The 22,611-nt window shown below is 29.6% G+C and overlaps 1 protein-coding gene and 1 long non-coding RNA gene across 5 annotated transcripts in view; one reads left to right on the top strand and one right to left on the bottom strand.

The window, feature by feature from the left end:
- Positions 1–22,611, bottom strand: part of LOC107437810 (aminopeptidase O-like) — a 38,810-nt gene that overhangs the window by 7,691 nt on the left and 8,508 nt on the right. For 2 of the 4 annotated variants that reach the window (XM_016049923.3, XM_016049925.3), the window contains exons 3-13: positions 21,204–21,367; positions 18,808–18,910; positions 17,056–17,113; positions 13,281–13,402; positions 10,736–10,922; positions 9,856–9,962; positions 5,407–5,515; positions 3,975–4,082; positions 2,370–2,410; positions 1,580–1,640; positions 946–1,005 (exon numbers count right to left, since the gene is read on the bottom strand). In XM_016049923.3, the coding sequence (XP_015905409.2) occupies positions 946–1,005; positions 1,580–1,640; positions 2,370–2,410; positions 3,975–4,082; positions 5,407–5,515; positions 9,856–9,962; positions 10,736–10,922; positions 13,281–13,402; positions 17,056–17,113; positions 18,808–18,910; positions 21,204–21,367 (1,120 nt within the window). The remainder of the gene's footprint in view (positions 1–945; positions 1,006–1,579; positions 1,641–2,369; positions 2,411–3,974; positions 4,083–5,406; positions 5,516–9,855; positions 9,963–10,735; positions 10,923–13,280; positions 13,403–17,055; positions 17,114–18,807; positions 18,911–21,203; positions 21,368–22,611) is intronic. The other 2 variants (XM_071184969.1, XM_016049924.3) reach the window with 1 other exon arrangement.
- Positions 9,008–22,611, top strand: part of LOC139426368 (uncharacterized) — a 46,029-nt gene continuing 32,425 nt past the window's right edge. Inside the window, exon 1 of the long non-coding RNA XR_011637629.1 lies at positions 9,008–9,328. This is a non-coding gene — a long non-coding RNA (uncharacterized lncRNA). The remainder of the gene's footprint in view (positions 9,329–22,611) is intronic.

The raw sequence follows: 22,611 nt of genomic DNA, 5'->3' as shown, positions 1-22,611 counted from the left end.
AAGAAAAGTATATATATATATATATATATATTTTAATTATTTATCAACGGCTGTAAAGTAAGGTAACTTCATATTAAATCTCAAGATTCATGCATTGGTGCATAAATTTGAAGCTGATTTCTGACAAAGCAGAGAAAGTTGGCAGCTTTGTATTAAGCATATACAAATTATAATAATAATAACAACTAGGAAAAAATATTATAGACCCTTCCTAACATAAGATATTTGTACGCAAAAGCAGCATAAAAATGCAAGCATTGTAATATATTTTATTTGATTTTGATAAAATAAAAAAATTAAATAAAAATTATAAATTAGACACTTTTTAATAACCAATTCTATATTAATAAACACATTAACAAAATATATACTTAAAAAAATTATAATAAGAAGGAAAAAAACATTTAAAATTAAATTTAAAAAAAAGAGTTTTTAATAAAATCTGATTATTTAAAAATGGAAATCAGAAGTGTTAAGTTATGCAAAAATTTCAACAATGAGACTTAATTTGAACATAACAGCTCAAAGAAACTAAGTTGCATTACATTTTAACAGCTAAAGAAACAAACACTTTGACGAGAATTAAAAACAATTAAAGAAAAGGTAAAAAAAAAAATCATTTACATCATTGATATAAAATAATATTAGGGAGAACTAAAGAATGAAACATTAAATGATAACAAAAAAAATATTAAAAAAAAGATTGTCAAAACATAATAAAGATACAGTTAAAGAAGAAAAAAGAAAACACTCATTAAAATGTGAAAATAGTTTGCTATTTTTATCACAGATTTATGAATAAAATTGAAAGCGATTTATATGACATAATTCTGACATGAACTTAAGCTAAAATGAACTTACAAATGCAATGTAATTGACAGCTAACTCGAGAGTTATTTAGAATTTCACTTTTTTAAAATTAAATTTAATATAAAATCCAATTACCTCATCAACAACCTCAGAAAACAACTGATTGTTTTTGGATATGGATGAATTTAAAATAGCCTGAAAGAAAATTATATATATATATAATGTATGTATATGTATAATGTAAGTATGTATATAATGTATGTATAAATATATAATAGAGAAAGAGTGTTAAAAATATAGAGAAAACATGGAAAAAATATAAAGATTTGGTTATATAACACAATACTAACATAGATATACGACTTTTTTTCAAATATAATTGGGTGAGCTGATGACAAGATTATATCTTTTCCTTATTTTGTTTTTCAACTTTTTAATTTTTGAATATTTTTTAGAAGAATTTTTTAATAATTTTTTTTCTTCACCTCCTTCAAAAACCTTTACATTTTTCTCTCCATGTTTTCTCTATATTCTTTACTTATTTTGTGAGTTCTACGTACTTGCAGCTTATACACCGTAAATGAAACTTCTTATTAACATTTTTTAAAATTTTCTCCGTTAATCTCTCTTTTGTTTTATTCCTTTTAAATAGATATATCTTTGGTAGTATTAATACAATATTAAAAGCACAATTTTTGCAAATATAAGCAGGTTGAAATGATGAACACAAAATAAATGAAATATAATTGTTATTTTCTCAAAAACTTACCTCTGGAATACCTGAATTATGCAGCCAATTTTCATAAATATCATTGATAGTGAAAATGTTTCTGAAAATAAATTTCCATTTAAAAACTTAAATAACCCCTTTTTTTAAGAATATAAGTAATAAATAATACAAAAATTTTGATTATGATTTCGCTACTCAACTAAAAGCTCATAAAAGTAAATTTTAACTAAATTAAAAAAGATACCCCTCAATACTCTTTAAGATATGTAATTTATCCACATTTTATTGGCTAATTTATCCACATTTTATTTATATTTTTTATTGGCTATTAGTATAAATACTTTACTAGTCCTGATATTTATGCAAACCAAAATTTTTTAAAAATGAATTACTAATTAAAAAATTTTAAAAATTAGTTAGCTACAGAGAACAAAATTTTTTTACACAGTCAATTATTTTCTTACCACACAATTTATGAAATATATTTAAAAAAATAACAGTAATTTTTAAACATTTTAAATGTAAATAACAATTATATTTTAACAACATACTACAATCTACTATTTGTCAATTCATTCTTTTTATTTAACACTGAAATAACTTGAATGTTCTTGAAATATCTGCAATTTGTTTTAAAGGTTTCATTCATTTAACTTTTTTTATTAATATTTAAAATAAGGTAAAAATGATTGATTAGTTTTTAAAAAATAGAAATTTTTTATTGAAACAGTATAATAACTTTGGAAAATAGCAAAAACAAAAAATGGAACATACACAATTTAAACTTTAAATATATAAGTTAAAAATTAATTATAAAACTTATACTTACTTAATGTATGGGAAGTGCCTGAAATACATAGATAAGAATTCCTAAAATTTTAAAGAAACGTACATTAAAATACAAGAATAAGAATCTAAAAAGATATCTGCTCAGTTAAAAAATTATTTTACTGAAAAATGAAGTATTTTACTATAAATTATTTTATTGAATTAAGTATTTTACTATAAAGTATTTTGTGGTAAATATTTTGGATTACTGGCTGATGAAGAAGGTAAAAATTGTGAATAAATTTTTTAGTTTATGTAGATTATATAAATGGTCAGTTGCTGCAAATAATACTATTACTAGCAATTTGAGGAACCATATGAATTTTCCTCATCCCGTTCAGTACAAAAAAATTTTTCAAAATGAAATGCTTTTCTTAACTTATCATAATTCATAGATTAACACAATACAGATGATTGTCAAGAAAAATTTCCATTTCTTCTCACCTAAAACATAAAAAATTGGTTGTGAGCAAATATAAATTAATTTATTTCTCCATTTATCTCACCATGTTACACAAATATGGGTTAGTTCCATAAAAAAAAAGTCTTCCACAAAGGCAAATTTCTCCTAATACTTGATGCAGGAGTTCCCTTGTCTTCTGGATTGGGTTCAAAATGACGAGGCTATGCAGGGGTTTGTTAAGAAGAAATATGGGTTCACAAAATATTTTAACTTAAAAACGGACAATTCACCAAAGGATTTTCTTTTACTTGGACCCTTCACAAATTTTTTTATCTTCATCATTGTTTTGTTAATCGAATAAACCCTTCCCAGGGGAGAAAACAAGAAAGATGGATGTAAACAAATTAAGTTTTGCCTTCGGCAAACGCTTCTTCCATTATTCATCCGAAATGAATATTCTGCGTTCAGCAGTATAGGCTAAATACCAAATATGTGTATGTTGCAACTCTAATTTAGAAGCAGCAATTGCTGTTTATTTTTGAAAATTTAATTTTTTTTATTATAATTTTACAGTGCTGAGCATAATTTTGTATCTATTTACAATTTAAAAACTCCTTGAAAAAGTTTTTTGCATTAACCAGATCTTATTTGCACAAATTCGTAAAAGCAGGACCCTGGTTGAAAGCATATGACTCAGTATTTATTTTTTATTCACTAAGTAGGATTAATTTTTTCACAATTTTACAAAAACTGGACCTGTCACAAAATGTTTGGACAGATCCCTGCTATGGAGTTGAACATTAGTAGTTGTAAACTCAAAATTAAGTTGACGAAGGTTTTCAATGAGATTATAATAATAAAATATAATTATACAAGCGTTTTTGGAACCACATAAGAAAAATACATGCATAGATTGGAAAGAATAACAAACACATTTTAATTCAATTTGAAGGGGAAATGGATGAGGTATATAAATAAAAGATAATAATTGTACAAAAATTAGCAGATACAATTTCAAGAAAAAGATAGCAATGAGAGTATATTCATAAAATTTTGCACCGAAGTTGAAATTGTTGAATTAAAATTTAATAAGAATATGTATAACACAAAATAAAAGCAATATAAAAATATGTATAACATTAATAATAACAAATAAACTGAGACACTATTTTTAAAAAATTTAAAAACAATCCATTAACTTACGGCAGAGGTAACTAAGCGGCCGCCATATTCATCAACGTAAGCTCGAAGAAATGCAATGAATTTATCAATGCCGACAGCATCAGACAAATGTTTCAATAAAAAATAACCCTAAAACATATAATAAATATTATACAATTAGAATGTAATTGAAGATACACAACAAAAAATCAGAAACTATTCAACCTATCGTGACTAAACTATCACACCCAAACAAAAAAAAACTGAAACATTTTCCTCTTTTTTGCTTTTCTATGATATGCTTATGTTGCAACACAAAATACACAGAAGCAAAAATTAGCAGAGGGCATTGCAGCGTAATTTTCACCTCAATTTCATTCTCAGACTTCAAATTTTAGAAAAAAATGAATAAGAAATAGTTTGTTTTTTTTAATTTAACTTGATACTGAAAAAAAAGACACTTAAATAATGTACATTCTTCTGGCTGTTTTATTTATCTGATGGTATGGTAATAAATTTCATTTAAAGAAATTTTAAATTTACATAAATCATATATAACACCACAAATTATACATCTGTTATTTTCTTCCTTTAAAATGAACAATAAAGCTTAAAAAAAACACTTACTTGTATTTTATTTTTATATAAATAACAATACAATTTTAAGCAAAAACAACACGCACATCACTCAGCCGTGGTCAAGCATCTAGCCTCATTTTAAGGGCCATGATAGGAATTAACGCAATTTTGACCCTTGTAACACATCGTGCACAGAACCTGCGCTGGTATCCCTCACTCCAAACCTTAACCAACTGTACAATCAGAGTATTACATTGTCCTTTTCTAGAAACCAAGTTTCAGATCTATAACAGTAAAATCGCATGCAATAATGATACTCACATCTGAGGGTGAGTCTCATAAACAGGGTTCCATTGCAATTCCAACAGTTTAGCTAGCATTTTCCTTTACATAATGATTTTTTATTAGAGTAGGAACAACTTATCAGAAAAATAGTTGCTGTAAGATATTTAACCATAACAGAAATTAATTTTTAAATAAATTCACTGACATTTAATCGATTTTTCCAGATTGATAAAATTTCCTAACTTTACCCAGTTTCCTATGATTCCCTTGTTCAGAGATCACCTTGCAAATTCTCATAAAGTTCAGCATAAATCCTTGATTCCAAGATAAACTAAACAGAAAAATCAAATTGAAATTAAACCTAGTGAACATGGTGGCTGTTCTTGCGCTGTAAGAGAGTTGAGAAAATGTGCCTTGAAACATTGAGAGTATTTAGTTCTATGTGATGAATCAGAATTTATTGAAAATTTAGCGATTTTAAACAAGAAAACATAGATTTTTCCAAATGAATTAGCAATATGATCTGCCTTAAAAATGTTTGGTATTTAGTTTTATCCAAGTTACTCCTTATTACATAGAAATAATTTTAATTACAATAGGATGGTCTCACCTTAATATAGTGGACTTGCATGAATCCTTTCAAGGGATTTTGTCCATTTTTGAGAACAGTTGCTTCCACACCATCCACTAGATTTTTATCTATTTTTCCTTTAGATGACCTGAAAAAATGAAACAAATTTGAAATAATTATTAATACAAAACAATATGTAAAGCAAAAAAATATTTAAAAAAAGATTACTTTCATTTGCGAACCAATTTGGAATGACTCACAAAAATAAATAAATAATTAAAATAAAAAGATGCATAAAAAATTTCAATCTCTTTTATCATAATGCATAAGGCAGGACCCCCGAGGCCCTTAGAGTTCGAAGCAGCTTAAAAAGTATTTCAAAATTGAATACTCACGCAGAAACAAGTCCTAGAAGCTATTCCTCGAGCGAACTCTTAAAAGTCGGTCAAGTAACATCTTTAAAGCTATAACACTTGTCCTACACCTCTTCGTGGTTCGGGGGAGGAACGCCTATTGAAGGCAAACGTAGGCAGAGGGATCGACTGGCGAAGACGCATAAAGCATTAAAGGGAAAAAGCAAAGACAAGCATGTCAGAGAGTGAAGAGGAGGACTGGGAGCCCATGTGTTTTGATGACTCTTTTGAGGTTAGTCAACAAGAATGGGCGGCTGAATCACAGATCTCGCTTGAGAGAATGAATAGATTGTTGAAAAAGCACCAGGTACAGACGCTAAATGCTTTAGCGGTTGCAGAGTTCGCACAGGTGGCATCCGATTTCTCACGCATCATATCGAAGCAGAACGTGCTTTTGTCCTTCACCAGAGGTCAGCAAGATGAGGTCGAAAGAGCTTTGAACCTTATGATTAAAAAGAAAGAAAACAAGGGCCCAAAACCCTATACAGAAGCACTTAGAGTCGGCCGCGAGGCTTAGCGATCCAAAAAGTCTAAAAAACATGTCCAAAAGATTGACTCAAGGGAGAAGGCGCCTTCTGAGGAGATTGAGCGAGCCATTAAAGAGAATATCGATTTGGCTGAGACTGAACTCAGAGTGAAAGAGCTAAGAGCTACCCAAGCGGGAAAAGTGCTTGTTGAGCTCGACAGCAAGCAAGACTTAGCACTGCTAAGAGAGCAGATTAAAGAAAAAGGCCTGAGTAAGAAACTAAAAGTCGAAGTGCCTCCTAGAAAGAAACCCATAATCATTATTCTTGGTTTACCTGAGTCCTTAACCAAGGAAAGACTCACCAAACAATTCAGGGAGTGCAACGACCTCTTTAAAGGGGGAGAATTTGAGGTCTCATTTCCAATTAAAACCAAAGGAGGACAGCACTGGGTCGTAACAATTGAGCCGAAGAGCTTCAAAGGCATCATGAGGTGTGACGTCGTATCAATTGGTTGGAAGAGCTATAAATACAGCGAGTACCTACGCCCGCTCAGGTGCTATAAGTGCAATCGTCTTGGCCATATGGCCAGAGATTGCGACAATCCTGAGACCTGCTCAAACTGCGACGGCACAGGACACCGAGCGGACTCCTGTCAGGGGAAAAGTAAATGCATTAATTGCTACGAAGCCAACCAGCGGTTTGGCTCAAACCTAAAAAGTAACCATAGTGCCACAAGCAAATCCTGTGTGTCTCATAAGAGAGTCGTAAGAAGTATCCAGCATAAGACCAATTACTGGGACTGAGCCTAGCAAAGAGATCAAGAGAGACTTTGAACCAAAGTGTCTGTAAAGAAATTAAGAGACCTCCACTCCTTTCTGTAGCTGCTAAGCAGGTCAGCATTTGACCTTCGCCCTGTATTACTGCTTTATTGTGTTGTGTTCAAATTTTGTAATAGTTTTCATTAAAGTGTTCTGGTTTTGGCAAGAGGCTTGCTTGCCTTCCTGTCAGAGGGCGATTTTGGCAGGGTGGCTGCGGCACTGTTGTCGGCCCACCTGGTCCTGGAGTCCGCAGCCGGTTTGGCGCTTCCGACTCCGGGTTTTGACTGAGGCTTCTTGGCCTCCTCTGCTCATCGGCAAAACTACGCTGCATTTCATTGTGCATGACTCGGGGCTTCCCTTGTGTCAGCAAATTGCTTGGTCGCCCGTGCTGGGCGGGGTTGCTGCTCAACCGCGGGACATCACATATTTGGCGTATGGGCCCTATGGGACTAGGTCGCGACATTAAATTTCCTTATCATAATGCATAAGTTGGAATTTTAATGGAACAATAAGGCCTGTGCAACTTGACCACTTACAGGGCAATGCTTTAGCTGTTAACTTAAACAGGTGGTCAATTTATATAGCAAAGAAACAAAAAAATGCAGAATTGTTTTATATATATATATATATATATTAATCAATTAACCAAACCAAATTGTTCAAGAACCATGTGCTTTTTCCCCTTGCCTTCTAAAAATATTTCAGTTATAATTTTTATTTTCAAATTGTCAGAAGAGGGAGGAAAAATATTTTTTTTAATTTTTTTTTTTTTTGGAAACAGGAATTTCCATATCCAGTTCTGTCCAGTTTCTGTGAGGAAAAGAACCAGCAAGGGGTGTTGGAACTTTCATTTACCTTTGAAACATATGCAGGAATATAAACACTGTTTTTTTATTAAATTGTGTATGCAAAGATGTGTGGAAGGTATAAAAGAGTCATGCTATTTTTACATTAAAAAATTAAGAATGTTAAAAGAATACTACAATCTTCAGTCCTAAGCTTTGGAAAAGCTTCGAAGGAAAGCTACATAAAGAAATCTTTCCTTTTTTAAATTGTCAAGATTAAATTATTAAGATTTTCGGAGAACCAGACCAGTCTCTGCCCTGATTTTTCCAAATAATTGCCAAACATAATGCATAATCCTGTTACTAAAACTCTACAATATTTAATCTACTGCTGTTTTTGAGATTTTTTTTATAGCATTGAAATGTCCACACATTTTATACAACTTTAGTTCATGCTTCTCACACTATATTAAGAAATTGTGGAATGAAAAAAGTCATTATTCTCATATCTAATTCTAACTAATCTAGATAGATACAGAGCTGCCAACATGGATAGCCAAAAAATCCAGTAGATTTTATGAAATAATATAAATGTCTTGATACTTGTTACAAAATGTACTAAACATTTTACACATATGGAATTTCAGGGATCATTAGTCATCAAGATATTATTACTAACATTAAATGAACTTGAAATGCTTACTCTTAATTTTGAATAGTAATATGTACTTAATTCATTAAAGGTAGATAACTGATATCTATAAATGAGGCTCGCTTCTTTATGTATTAGAAACACATGTTTTGAATATTCGAGCCAGCAATAATCTGCGCAAAAATTCTATTTCAATAGGGATTTTTTAAGGAAACTTACTTAATTTTAGAGAATTTTCTAAAATGTACAAAAACTAGGAGAATTTTTATTAGACCCGTAGACCAGGAGAAACTGGCAAAATCCAATAGAGTTGGCAGCTATGTTTCAGAGCACAAAAAATCTGAGGCTGTTTGTAAGAACAGGACTTTGAAATATAGAAAATCAAGTAAGGGTTTGCACCTACTTAACCATTTGAAGGATAAAAATAAATTATAGAATAATAAATTAGAATAGTAATTAATCAATATAGAAAATTAATATCAAAAACTAATATAGAATAATATAGAGTAAATCAGTGTTTTCATCATAGAAAAAAAATGGGTGAGAATTTCTCACCCTTTCTCAAAAACAGGGTGAGATTTCAGAAAGTTAAGTGAGATTTCTAAAAACTGAAAAAATACAAATAGACTTGGAAAAAAAAAATTTTTTTTGTTATAATACATTTTTAACGTCTTCTATTTTTTAAAGCATTGAATATTTTTGCTGCATCATCATAGAAGATTTTGCCTTTACTAGGTATTTGTCCATCTTACATTAGTGCATAAAAAAATTTGAACGTCTTACATGAAAAACCATACCTACAGTAAACACGTGGTTGCAGAGAAATGTGTTCTGAAAGGGGTTCCGTGGTTCGGAGGGGTTGTGTTCTGTTGTTCGAAAAGGTTCTGAACAATACCTACTGGTAAATAGGGAAGCTAGATAACGGGGCAAGTGTTGAAAATAATGAAGATCCAGGAAGAAAAGTGAAACGGATTTTATTCTAAATGACGTAATTCGAAGCTTTTTCCAAAATGCGAGAAATTCGCGAATTTTGAAATTGATTTATAGAATGCGCGAATTTCTCGCGGTAATCATTTTTTAATGCGAGAAAAGAAAAAAATATGCGAGATTCTCGCGTTCTCGCGCTGTAGTGAAAACACTGGTAAATAATATAGAAGTAAAGTACATAATATAGAATAGAATATAAAGTAGAATAGAATATAGAGTAGAATAGAATAGTGGAATAGAATATAGAGTAGAATAGAATAGTGGAATAGAATATAGAGTAAATAATACATAATAATATGGAATAAATTAATATAAAAAATAAATGAAATAAATTACGTGGAGAACAGTCGGCAGGTTAAAGATTACCTCATAACTTGAAGTACATTTTCTGTATTTTCCACCTCAGACAAAAGAATCTTTTTTCTGATGTGCGATTTTAATTCTCTGTAGTCATTTCCCTCTGATTCATTCATCTAAAAAAATATTTATGGAACATTCAAAACAAGTAAAAAATTACTGGAGCATTATATTTACTTCTGGGTCACTTTTTACTATAAGTGGGTCTTTATTTAAAATATTTATTCTCAACCTATTTATCCATCTCTTATAATCAAATTTATAATATTATTTTATCTAATGTAAGGAAAAATAAATTCAAATCAAGATGAGTTATGTCAGGGCTTTTAATCAGGTCTGATCAAACACCTGCATCAAGAAAAAGCAACAATGTTATTTGATGCTCGATATTATTCAACTTTTCTCCCTAAGCTATTTAAAACAAAGGAAATTTTTTTCTGTTTAAGTTTACAGTTTGGCAATCAGTTTCTGTTTTTACATGATGGAGAATTATACATTCCAGGGGACGTTTCACAACTTATTTTTTTCATCCTCTCTATGACTTTTGGCTTATTTGATGCATTGTACTGCCTAAGCGTAATTATTCATATTTATTTTGCCTCATAATTCACTCAAATGTGTGTACAAATGATATATTTATTACTTTCTTTCGAAAATTAAGATTTTGCTTTTCTTTGCTAGAAATTCATGATTTTTTACTCGAATGAAATGAACATCATTTCTTGTGAACTTTGATTAGTGCAGTTTAAAGAAACATTTTTCTTGAATATTTCTAATAACAAGATGCCAATGTATAAAATGGACTTGAAAATAAACTGCTAAATGAATGATAAAACTCGAAAATAAATATTAAAAACTAAGAATCAAAATATCAGTAAAAGTAACTAACGTTTATCACCCAAATATGAACACAATCCTCTATGAATGTTGCAAAACCTTCACTCAGCCACTCCTCCGTCCAATCCAACGCACCAATCAGTAATCCAAACCACCCATGGGAGATCTCATGGGCAACTCTTGAACACATACTTCCGTCTCCAACAAGCAGAGATTGAGAAAGGAATATCATATTGGGACTACAAAGAATTAAAACATGTTTTGACATTCAAATATTTATAATCATTGTGTTTGCGAAAGAAAATAGCCTATCAAACAATAATAAAGATTTTTGTATTTAAAAAAAAGGCTTAATGCTACAAAAACCAGAGTTCATCCTAGGAACAAAAGAAGGGGAGGATGCTTCCTCGCAGAAAATGGCACTTTGAGTTTTGAAAGGGCACTCATTTAATACTGTAAAAATTTAACAAACTGCGAAATATTATGTAATAATTGAATTTTATCCTCAACAATTTTTAAATTACCCTCTTATTTTATTTTAAGTATTTGTTTCAAAAAGTAGCTCTCAACACATTATCAAAACAAGAGAAAAACTCATAGTTTAGAAAAAATAACGAAAAGGATAAAAAATTTTGATTGATAAACCGAATTATTTTTTTTTCTCAAACCTAATCATTTAAAAGTTTTTTTTCTTGATAGTTTAAACTGAAAATTACTTTAAAAATTAAACATTTAAAGGCGAATTTTTTTTTAAAAAAAAAAGGTATTTATTTAAAAAATAATTTAAGAATTTAAAATCACTTAAAAAATTCATTAATAGAACCATGAAAAGAAGAGAAACTCATAAAAATCAAACCATTTGAGAATAATCCTAACAAAGTAAATATTTATAATAGTAATCAGAATTAAACCCATGAACAAAGATAATTTTACCTCGGTGTAGTTATTAGTTAAACAGTGCCTTATTTATTTTTTTTCGATGGAATATCCCTTCAGAAAGTAGTGTTTTTAAAGGATGGCAGCTTATTTTTACAAGAAGGACAAAGAGAGTGCAAGGAATCCAAGAGCAGATAGGAAGGACTGCCCTTCTGAAAATGCTTAGGGGAGAACACTGACGAAACTTTTTGATAAGAAGAGAAGTTTGTACTTCTGTACTACATTGGTCTCATGAATATGAGAACATTATTAGAGCCCTTTTTTATTAAACGACATGGCAACGATTGAAACAGATAACGACATGACAGAACAATTACAACTTGGTCAGAAGGTGGTTCAGATGCTCTAATATTTCTCTAATATGCTTGAGTCAGAAAAAAACAAAATTGTTGCTGGCCATAGTGAATTATGAGTGAATTATGAAACAGAATCAATATTAAAACCTCATATAAATAAATTAAAAATGATTTTTCAATGATTTTTAAAAAAAAAAAACAATTTAATCTGCCTGATTTTTTTTTTTTTTTTTTTTTTTTNTTTTTTTTTTTTTTTTTTTTTTTTTTTTTTTTTGAAAAAACAAACTATGGTAGTGATGATGACTTTGTTGATGAAATGCAAATAATTGTTAGATAGTTAAAGTGAAAAATAAAGAAATGGAGAGGGGGGCAGAAAAATCTTAGACTATAATATTTCTCCAGAACACTTTTTTTTGGGGTTTGAAATTTCCTCCCAAATTAAAGCACTTTTTTAGTTTCAAACAATTTTTCAGAATCTCTTTCAAAAGTAAAGTTGGACCTAAACGTTTTGGTTAATAATTTTTACTTAAACAAAGAAAAAAGTTCATTACAATTTACGCAATTCTCGAATAAACTAGTATAGAGGTGCACAACCTGTGACCCACCCTGCTGTCAAAGAGTGACTGCAGCAGATAAATAAAGGTTTTTTTCTTTTAAAGAAATAAGTCAGAAATTTTGAAGTTGAATCATCACTTTTTAACATGCTCAAATTGCGCAGATTCCATCGCAAATCTGTATGTGTATTTTTATCCTTTTTTTGGGGTGTTAATGCAAGGAATTACCTAATAGTAAACACGAGGATGCAAAGAGACGTCAAAATGTTTACGATAAACAGAGGTGAAAAAATTATCAGAGTATTACATTACAAGAACATCTAAAAAAGGTAAAGTAGAATTAATTTCTGTGTCTAATTAAATTGAATGTTAGGGTCAAAAGAAAGTAACTCTTGAAAATCAGTATCATCGTATACTAAGGCAAACATATCATCAACATATCTTTTTCACCATCAGAATTTGGACAATTTAAACCCTTTGTCTTCAGTGGTTTTTCTGGTTCTGTTTTTAATCTTTTTTTTTCTCTCTCGGCTTCTGTAGTTTTTCTAGTGTTGTCTAATGTACCTGACCCTTTTTTCAGAATTTAGTTGTGAATAAATTAGGCACTCTTGGTGCACTTAGGTGCTTTTTGAGTGAGTCAAGGGAGGGGGGACGACTGTCTATGAATTCCAGTCTAATATTAATCCTTCAATGGTTATTTGTGAGATTTTATTTCAAAGCATAAGAAATGTATTGACATATTATACTCAGGTGTAATGAAATCAGTATTGAAAATTAATAATCACACCTCGTTTATTACTGAATAAATTACCTAGCCATTCCTAAGCTCCCGAATGTAGGTGGGACTACCAAAAAATCAATTCTGGAGAAAGGATAAGATCCCAGCATATCTTCAATGATTTTCAAACAATATGGAACATATTCAAAAAGCTCCTAGATAATTATGAAAAAGGTTTTATTACATAAATTTTAAGAACATAGACATGCAAAAAAATAAATGTTCAGATTCAATATTGAAAATAATAAATTTGGTCTAACATTCTAAAGAAAGAAAATTTCATTCTTACATATTTCTATTTTTTTGGAAGGAGTGTAATATAATATAGTGGCACTTTGAGAGCTGGAATTGATATTAAAAGCAAAAAATAGATTTAATATAATACAGTGGCACTTTGAGAGCTGGAATTGCTATTAAAAGCAAAAAATAGATTTAATATAATACAGTGGCACTTTGAGGGCTGGAATTGCTATTAAAAGCAAAAAATAGATTTAATATAATAAAGTGGCAATTTGAGAGCTAGCATTACTGTTAAAGGCAAAAAAATAGATTGAGTAGAAAGAAAATTGAATAATTTATTTTAATTTGAGTGAGAATTTGCAAAGTACTCTGGTGGCGCAGTTGGTTAAGCTGCGCCACTAGTGGAGAGGGGTGGGGATGGTGAGTTCATTCCTGGCAGTCGACAAAACAATGGAATCATATAATACACAGCATGACTGAAAGCCCTTTCCTTGGTAATGGTGTGGAAGTTCAGTTGTAAACTAGCTCAGATGCGGTCCATTGTCAAGTCAGGTGTAATCGGGGGTCAAAATTACATGACATTTGTACAATTGCCATTAAAAAATAAAGCCCTAAGTGCATGGCCATAGTTAGAGGAAGTGCGAGAATTTTCAAAAAATAATTTTTAAAACAAATCAGAAAAAAATATTATCCTTAAAAGAAATGATTTACTAAAATATTTCTTGGAATTTATTAGCATATTCAAAATAAATAGCATTAATAGTAACAAATAGTATTAGATAATTTCAGTATTACTACTAATAATAAAAATTATTACAATTTAAATTAAATAAATTTAAACTTTCTTAGCATAATTAACAACATATTTTATTTGGAAAATTTTTTAAACTTCCAAACAAATATTTTTTTTTTATTTGCAAAACTACAGAATTTTTTTTGGTGTAGAATAAAAAATATGAGATTATCAAAATTAATTTATGAAAAAAAAAATTAAAAAAAATATTTCAATTAATAATACCTTTTGATTTACATTAGCAAATACTATTTTTTAAAAAAAAATTGATCATAAATGCATATATGTTTAATTTTTTACAGGTCATTATTGCTGCCCCATGAGATATTACCCGAGGTAGTAAAAAGCATCTCTAGTGAATTTAATGTTCTTGACGTCAGCCATTAAAGCACAGGGGGTACAATTATTCTTGTTTTTCAGTGGTGCCATCTACAACCGAGAATTCGACTTCTGCCACACCCATACGCCACGCCCGTTTATAGGGCGGACCCATTTACACATCCATTCATTCATCCACAGATCATAAGTTTGACCAGAACCAGAGAACGGTCAATATCCAATTCAGTACCCCCAGAGGTATAACTTGTTATGGGAACATAGTGGACTTTGTGACCAGCCAGATTTAACGTGCACCAGTCACCATACTTCTTCGGTCATCGTGTCTAGTGCCCTGCCAACCAGGCTATCCCAGTTCTTAGTGATTTTAATGGCACATAGACAGATAATTGTATAACACCTTTCTTTTTTTAAATTTATTTTTAGAAAACAACATTGAATTGTTCTTTTTTTTGATGCAGCACATAACAATTTATGTGAGTGGATTTGAATACAGATCAAAAGATGATGAGCTAAAATACTTGTGAATAGCTATATTTTGAGCTCAGTTGTTTATTGACTGAATGCTTTGACCAATCTTCAATCTGTGAACTTGTTGATTCTTGTTGCTCACCAGAGAACTTTGCTGACTATTTAGTTTGGGATTTTGTTCTGTTGGGTGGTACATATTTTTCATGATTTTTTTTTATGAGTCCAGGGTGAAAGCTTGTTGATAAGCATAAAGAAAGGTAGAACATAGACATTCAGTATACAACCCAGCGTTGGCAAGTTTTTGACGCATGACGGTTTTTACCATGGTTTTTACCGTCATGTCAAAAAACCCTCTATCAAAACCGTCAAAAACTGTCAAAAACCCATAGTTTAGGTAAAATAATTTTAAGTATTTAGTAAAATAATTTATAAGTATTTGGTAAAATAATTTTGAATCTTCTCAAATTTTGGACTCATTCATACTAAACTTAGAAATCGACTGGGCAATGAAAAATGCGCAAAATTAGTAACTTGTTATCATATGTTTCGGCACAGTGATCCCGACTACTGAACATGTAATTTTGTTTGTAATTAAGTTTTGTTTAATGTGCTTTTTCAACTGAATAAAAGCTTTTAACTTGACAAAATAGCAGTAATTCTTGACTTAGAGTTTGTTAGTAGTTACAAGTTTTGAAAGTTCTGTTTAGCTTATTTCTATATTTAAGAAATGCCAAATTTTAAATTCTTTTTAGTTCTTGAATTTATTAATAGCTCCAAGCTTTTTTGTTTGTTTATTTCTAACAATTAAGAAGTGCAAAATTTTGAATCCTTTGCAAATCAAGCTATTATGATAAAAGTAAGTATCACTATCTTCAATACGTATATTACAATATTTCTGTATAAATGTACATCCTTCTATAAGAATACATGTGTATAGTTGCAAAATCAATAGCAATCATTTACAACATTCATTTACAAAAACAATTATGTAAAAATAATATATTATCCGCTATTTGCCATAAATTAAAGAAAACAGTAGGTTTTGACTGTTTTTACCGGTAAAAACACGGTTTTTACCACTGTCATGTCAAAAATCCAACCCTGATACAACCTTATCTGATTTTACTTTCTTTTTTTTTTTTTTTTCCAGGTTTCNTTTCTTTCTTTTTTTTTTTTTTTTGCCAGGATTCTGGTTGATGAAAACAGTACTAGAAATATGGATATTTCTTTCCCTTAGATATCTTGGTTAATCGTTTGTAATTTTGAGAAGGATTCAACCAAAATATTTTTAATGATTATATGGATCATTGTTTGTTCTTTAAAATAATAATTTTAATGTAGCTCTGTAACCTTAAGTGGCCAATAAATGAAATTTGATTAGTTTAAAAGAGTTTGTCTAGTTACAACAATAAGAAATGTATTGACATANTTTTCAAGTTGACAGAAATTTCCGGGGTTTTGTCTGCTGTTTCACAAGATCAGAGTCGCAGGCATCATCCTTTTTTTGTGCCTTTTCATGGTGTCGGTAACGGCATGCTCAAACAGACAACAGACTTGCCACTTTTCCGGGTGAATACTCGGAATCGAGTCGGAATGAGACACCCCTCTAACCGGGCTTAACGACAGGCCTGAGGGTAGCGGTTTGTAATTAACGATTATAAGAATAGAAAGCTCTTGAGAAATTAGGTACTTAAAAATATTTTTTCTTATTTTTAAGGGCTTTGGTAACAATTTATTAATTTTTTCGTATGGAACTGGAGAGCCGCAACTTTACATCAAAAGAGCCACCTGTGGCTCGCGAGCCACAGGTTGCCGACCACTGGCCTACATGAATGCATGCAGAGTGTCCCCTGAAGAAGTTTTGTATTGCATTTATGATTCCTTTTGTTGTTTTGCCATTTACTTTTCTATTTAATTATATTTATTTTTTTATATAAATAATGTGAATAAAGTAATAAAATAACTTACTAGAATTGCTAAATTAATTAAGGATGGTGGAGAAAATATTCTACATTTGGGAGAAGATCTGAAAAAGAAATAATCAGTAATATAATAACGGAAAACAATAATAGAAGTCAAATATAATCAGGCAATGCACACAAATTTAATTTAAAAAAATAAATAGATTTTCCTCCTTGCTCAGATAATAATATAAAAGAAAAACTAATCAAATGAAGGCATGTGATGATCTTAAAAACCATGAAAGTTTATGTCCAACGAAGCTCTCATTAATTCAGTAATACTATCATGAATTTTATAGAACAGTGTAACAAAAAAAATATTTTTGTCATTTTTGGAAAAAGGTAACAAAATACATCAAACTACATGTGCCTCGGTTTTATGTTGTCTGTTAACTCGTATTCGTGTACCCTACGCTATCACACTTTCTACATCATTTTTTGCTGATTCGGGAAATTGCCAATACCAATAGTTTTAAATTATCTTAAAAAGGGTAACATAATTCCGAAATAATCTCACTTTATACTTTTTCCTAACAGATCAAATCCTTTTTTCACTAAAAAGCTTGCACAAACTTTTTCTGAACTTTCTTTTTTTTCTTTGAAAAAGGATACTTGTTTATTGGCTGATTGTGGCCTTTCTGACACTCTATCTAATTGTGAGAGAAGACCTCCTCTTTGAGTCAAAATCAGAAGGATGGTTATGGGAAACATGGGAGCTTGAATTGTGAAATTTGCAGTTGGAATTTTTTTAAGCAAGCGTCAATCCTTAAATCTTGATATTATCCAATCATTTAAAAAACATTACACTAAACAACAGAAAATCATTTCTTTTTCATGATTTCAGTGACCAGCAAAATGCTTCTAAATCACAAATAAATGTTCTAGAAGCACTGAATTTTATTTTCACAGCATTGAACAGTGTCCACTAAAATGCATTCTAAATGGGTTTAGTACAGCTTGTTGCGATTAATTGCATCTCATTATCAAAAAAATATTTTTTGACTCTTTAGAATAAAATTGCCTGTCTGAAGATCTTCCAAAATTGATAATGCATATGTCGACTGCAACACATATTTTTCAATTCCTTCAACATCTGATCAAATGCCTACTCCTGATGATAGAGATGAAAAGGAATGCAAAATATCAGAGACAACAAGAGTTTATAAGTATAAAAACTATGAAACATTTGCAAAAGTAAAACTTAAAGAAAATTTGCAAACACTAGTAAGTATTGAGAGGAATATTGTTGAAATGGTATCTAAAAAAAGAACAGTCAAAGATTATACATTTTTTAAAGTAGTTCATTTTTTAAGAGTCAATTTTTGAAAAATATACTTCGATTATTTTTACCCCAATTTTAAGTTATTCTGCTTCTTGCATTTTTAAACGCTAGTCCGACAGAAAACCGAAAATTGGAGTTTCTCTGTATAAAATCGACATGCTAGTCCATCCAGATCACAAATTTAAGTCATTGTTAGTCACTCTACTATCCTATCAAAGATTTTTTCAATTTTTTATTTTTTTATGCAGGAGAGTTTATTAAGGATGTGCTAACATTTGCATTCAAGTCAATAAAATTGCAAATATTTGATGTTTGAAGAATATTAGAATTAAATTGATATTTTAAAATTTTGAACTAGCAAAAATCTTGAAATAATCAAGAACTAAATCCATCATATTGTTGCTAAGATTATAATAATGGTGGAAGTTATCAAAACACACAATTTAGATTTTCAACTAAATAGTTTAAGATACTTACATATATTTTTGAGTGACCAAGTGTTCTTGCCAAAATCCTATAGCTAAGCAAAGAGTAGAAAGTGGCAAAATTTTCTTGGTGTAGAAATAGAATTGTGTGAGACCTAAAAAGGACAAATGACAAATTTTAGAATTATCCATAAAATTAAAATTACTTCTGAAAAAGGAAATGAAGTATATTTATAGATCCAGCATGCAGTAGAACTCAGACAGCACACCTGTGAGTGTTGTAGATTTATTTTGGCCTTTCAGATAAAAATATCGCTATAGATTCAGATATAATTTACTCTTTGACTTCTTAGTGTGGAAAAAAATTCATTCGGAAAAAGTGAAATATGAGAATGGTGGAAGCATACAGATATGTATAACATTATAGATCAAAGATTTGTTATAGATATATTTTTACATTGTATATATAGTTCAAATAATCCCAATTTCATATAAAAAGAAACTTTTAAGGATGAAATAAAAGATTATAAAGAGCATTTATTTAATCTTTTACATTAAACACGTCTGGGATATTTTCATGAGATTTTTAAACATGCCTGAGATTTCATTCTCTGACTACTTTGATCACTTTTCCGTCCTTTTGGGTCAACATTTAAGGTAATTTGAAAGATAAACAGTGCTTTTTATTTTTTTAGAGCAAAAAATACTCATTTTTGCCCCACGCCAAACTATTACTTTCACAAGGTCACAATTTTTTGTAATAGCTTTTTTGAAGGGCATCCATTTTTGACTGTATTAATTTGGACTCCATGTAAAGTTATAAAAAAGCTCATACTTTAAAGTGAATTTTAAAAAAAATTCATATAAAAGAAAGTGGTAAGTATAAAGCAATGCGAAAGTTAGTGACACTTATACTGGTAGTATTTTCCAACTATTGAATCATCTGCTTTAAGTTCTTGATGAAATTTAAGAAACTTCTGCAAACAGTTATTTTTACCATTTTCAGTTCACTAATACAAGAAAAACATTCTTGATGTGCAAAAGTAGACAGCTAAGAAATAAGTATGATTTTTCTAATATAATGCCAACAAACACATATTTAAAGTCTTATCTATAATAAAACCAAGTCTAAAAGAAATAGATTTGCTACAACCAAAGTGAATATAATTTTTTAGTATGAAAATCAATTAAACATTCAACAATTTCATTTATTTATTATTCGAAAAGTGAACAATGTGATATTTTATTCAAAAAACATGACTGAATATCGAATATAAATATGTTGAATTCTCTAAAATACATTGCAAATACATACAAATTCAAAAAAATAAAGTAATAAAATTTAATTCTTGTAGAATAAAGTATTTGAATTTCAGTAAAATATATTACTGATTTTATACTTAATTATTCTAATCAAACGGTAAAATAATTAATAAGCCATTTGATAGATAAATACAAAAAAAGAAGTAAATTAATTTGCAGCTAAGATGAAGACATAATTTTACCGGGAATCGTATAACTAATTATTTAGATCAGCAAATTTCATAGAATACCAAATAAAAATTGAATATTCTGGGAATTGAGCCTCTTTATTACATTTTTTTTCCTTAATGAAAAGACTATACTTGATATCATTGTGCCCAAAAAACCGTGCAAGAAATATGCATCTCTTGTTAATTTTCAGAATTGCATAAAAAAAATTTACAATTTAATTCTTTTGATACAAGTTTGAACTTTTAATAAAAGTCAACATTGTTTTAAATTTTATTTTATCTGACGTCATAAGAAAACAAAAACTGAAAAAAAAAAATTATAATTTTACTATAATTATAGTTTTTTTTTAAAAGGTTAATATTAACAAATAAAGATTAATATTTTTTTAAAGAACAACTACTATAACTATATGAACTATTTAATTACTTGAAAACTAATTTCAAATTTAAAAGTGCGACAAGTTGTTTATTTGTTACATTAAAGAGTACTAGAATAATATTAATAGCAAAAATGATACTTTTGCAGATTTTATTTATCAAAATTTTTAAAAAAGTTAAATAAAATATGCAATTATTAAAGTCGAAAACGAGAAAGAAATTTAAAAAAAATTCTATATTTTAGCAAATATTTAGCAAACAATAAGAATTTTTTTTCCATATGTGTGACATTGAGAGAGCTATTGTGATCATGTATTTTAAAATCCCCCTCAAAAATTAGACCCTTGACATGCCCATGCTTTAAATTCTACATCCTTACACAAAAAATACATGTTTTAGTATGCTCAACCACCCCTCCACAACTGTCTTATAATCGTAAAGTTAACCTGCATAAATTTTGCTCTTAAGATCAACATGAAAGATTTCATTATATCAGGTAATATTTTTAATATAAGTTAATGGCCCAATTTCACAGCACATAATAATAATAAAGGATTAAGTTAAAAGAAATATATACCCTTATCAGAAGATATCAGAGGTTCATTATCTCCACTCATCAGAACAGTCGCAGAATCAATGACATTCACTATTGCTTCCCACGTTGCCATGGCAACAGGAGGCTCTTGACAAGGAAACAGAGATCGGTTGTTAACAGCAGCTCCATAGGTAAAAACGGAAGGCCTTTAGAAAAAAGAAGAAAAACATTTATTTTGAAAAAAAAATCATAACAAAATTTTAAACTAGTATGATAAAGTTATTGCTTATTACTTAGCAATTAAGTAAAATAAAAACTCAAAGTTAAATTTTAATACCAATTTAAAATTTTTTTATTTAATTGTAGGCAGTATTAGAAATTTTAAAAAAAAACTGGTTTCTTTTTGATAATGTCTCGTTTTTAACTTACAGGTCGCTTATCTGCTTGAAGCATAGCTCTCTCAACATAAAAGTCTCTTTATGATATTTATTAAGAAAAGAATTCAAAATAATTCAAGCAATTGAAAACAATACTTCCAGTGGAAAAACGCGCTTAAGCGGCTGAGAATTCAAAAGGAATTTAAACAAAAGAAACAATGAAATATGAAAAAATGAATAAATATGACAACCGAAGCTGACGTCTTTAGGGGGTACCAGCTCCGGAAGCCATAAAAGCAAAACCTTTTCTATCGAGAGAGCAAAACAAATGTCTAAATTGCTCTCTCTGTACTCCCAAAAGTTTTGCCTAAAGTCCAGGAAGAGAATACAATACAAAATATAAAATACATAAAGCAAATACAGAAGTATAAAATCAAGACAAATACATAAGAATAATACGCACAAAAGCATACTTGAAATTGAAATTCAATTACCAAATATCACTACCGACTGCCAGACACAACTAAATTAAAATAAACATAAAAAACAGTGCCCCTAATTTGCGCAGAAGCCTAATTTCTCTTCCTGGACTTGGGCAAAACCTTTGGGGGGTACAGAGAGAGAGAGCAATTTAGACATTTGTCGTACTCTCTCGATAGAAAAGGTTTTGCTTTTATGGCTTCTGGAGCTGGTACCCCCAGAAAATGTCAGCTTCAGTTGTCATATTTATTTCTTTTTTATTGCCTCTTGTGTTTTATGATATTTATTTTGATTTGATATAAATAAATTGATGGTATAAGTTTTTGTAAAGCGATTTATCTTGTAGTAGTCTCAGACTAGTGGACCACCTAAATGATTTTAAACAATGGCAAGTATTTAAAATTGGCATTATAGATTAGCCAACTAACATGTGATAGAATTAAAATTTTTTCACTGAATTGCAAATGAGTGCTCTGCTTGTTAACACATTAAATTGAATAATGAGGAAGTTTTTGGTATTCCTGAATATTTTAAAACAAGGACTAACAGAAATGGAAGAAAAAGGAATTCGGCATCTAAACAAAATATTAGCA

This window comes from Parasteatoda tepidariorum, chromosome 9 (assembly GCF_043381705.1).
Source record: "Parasteatoda tepidariorum isolate YZ-2023 chromosome 9, CAS_Ptep_4.0, whole genome shotgun sequence".
In the NCBI taxonomy this organism is placed as follows: Eukaryota; Metazoa; Arthropoda; class Arachnida; order Araneae; family Theridiidae; genus Parasteatoda; species Parasteatoda tepidariorum.
This window is presented reverse-complemented; position numbering and strand designations above follow the sequence as displayed.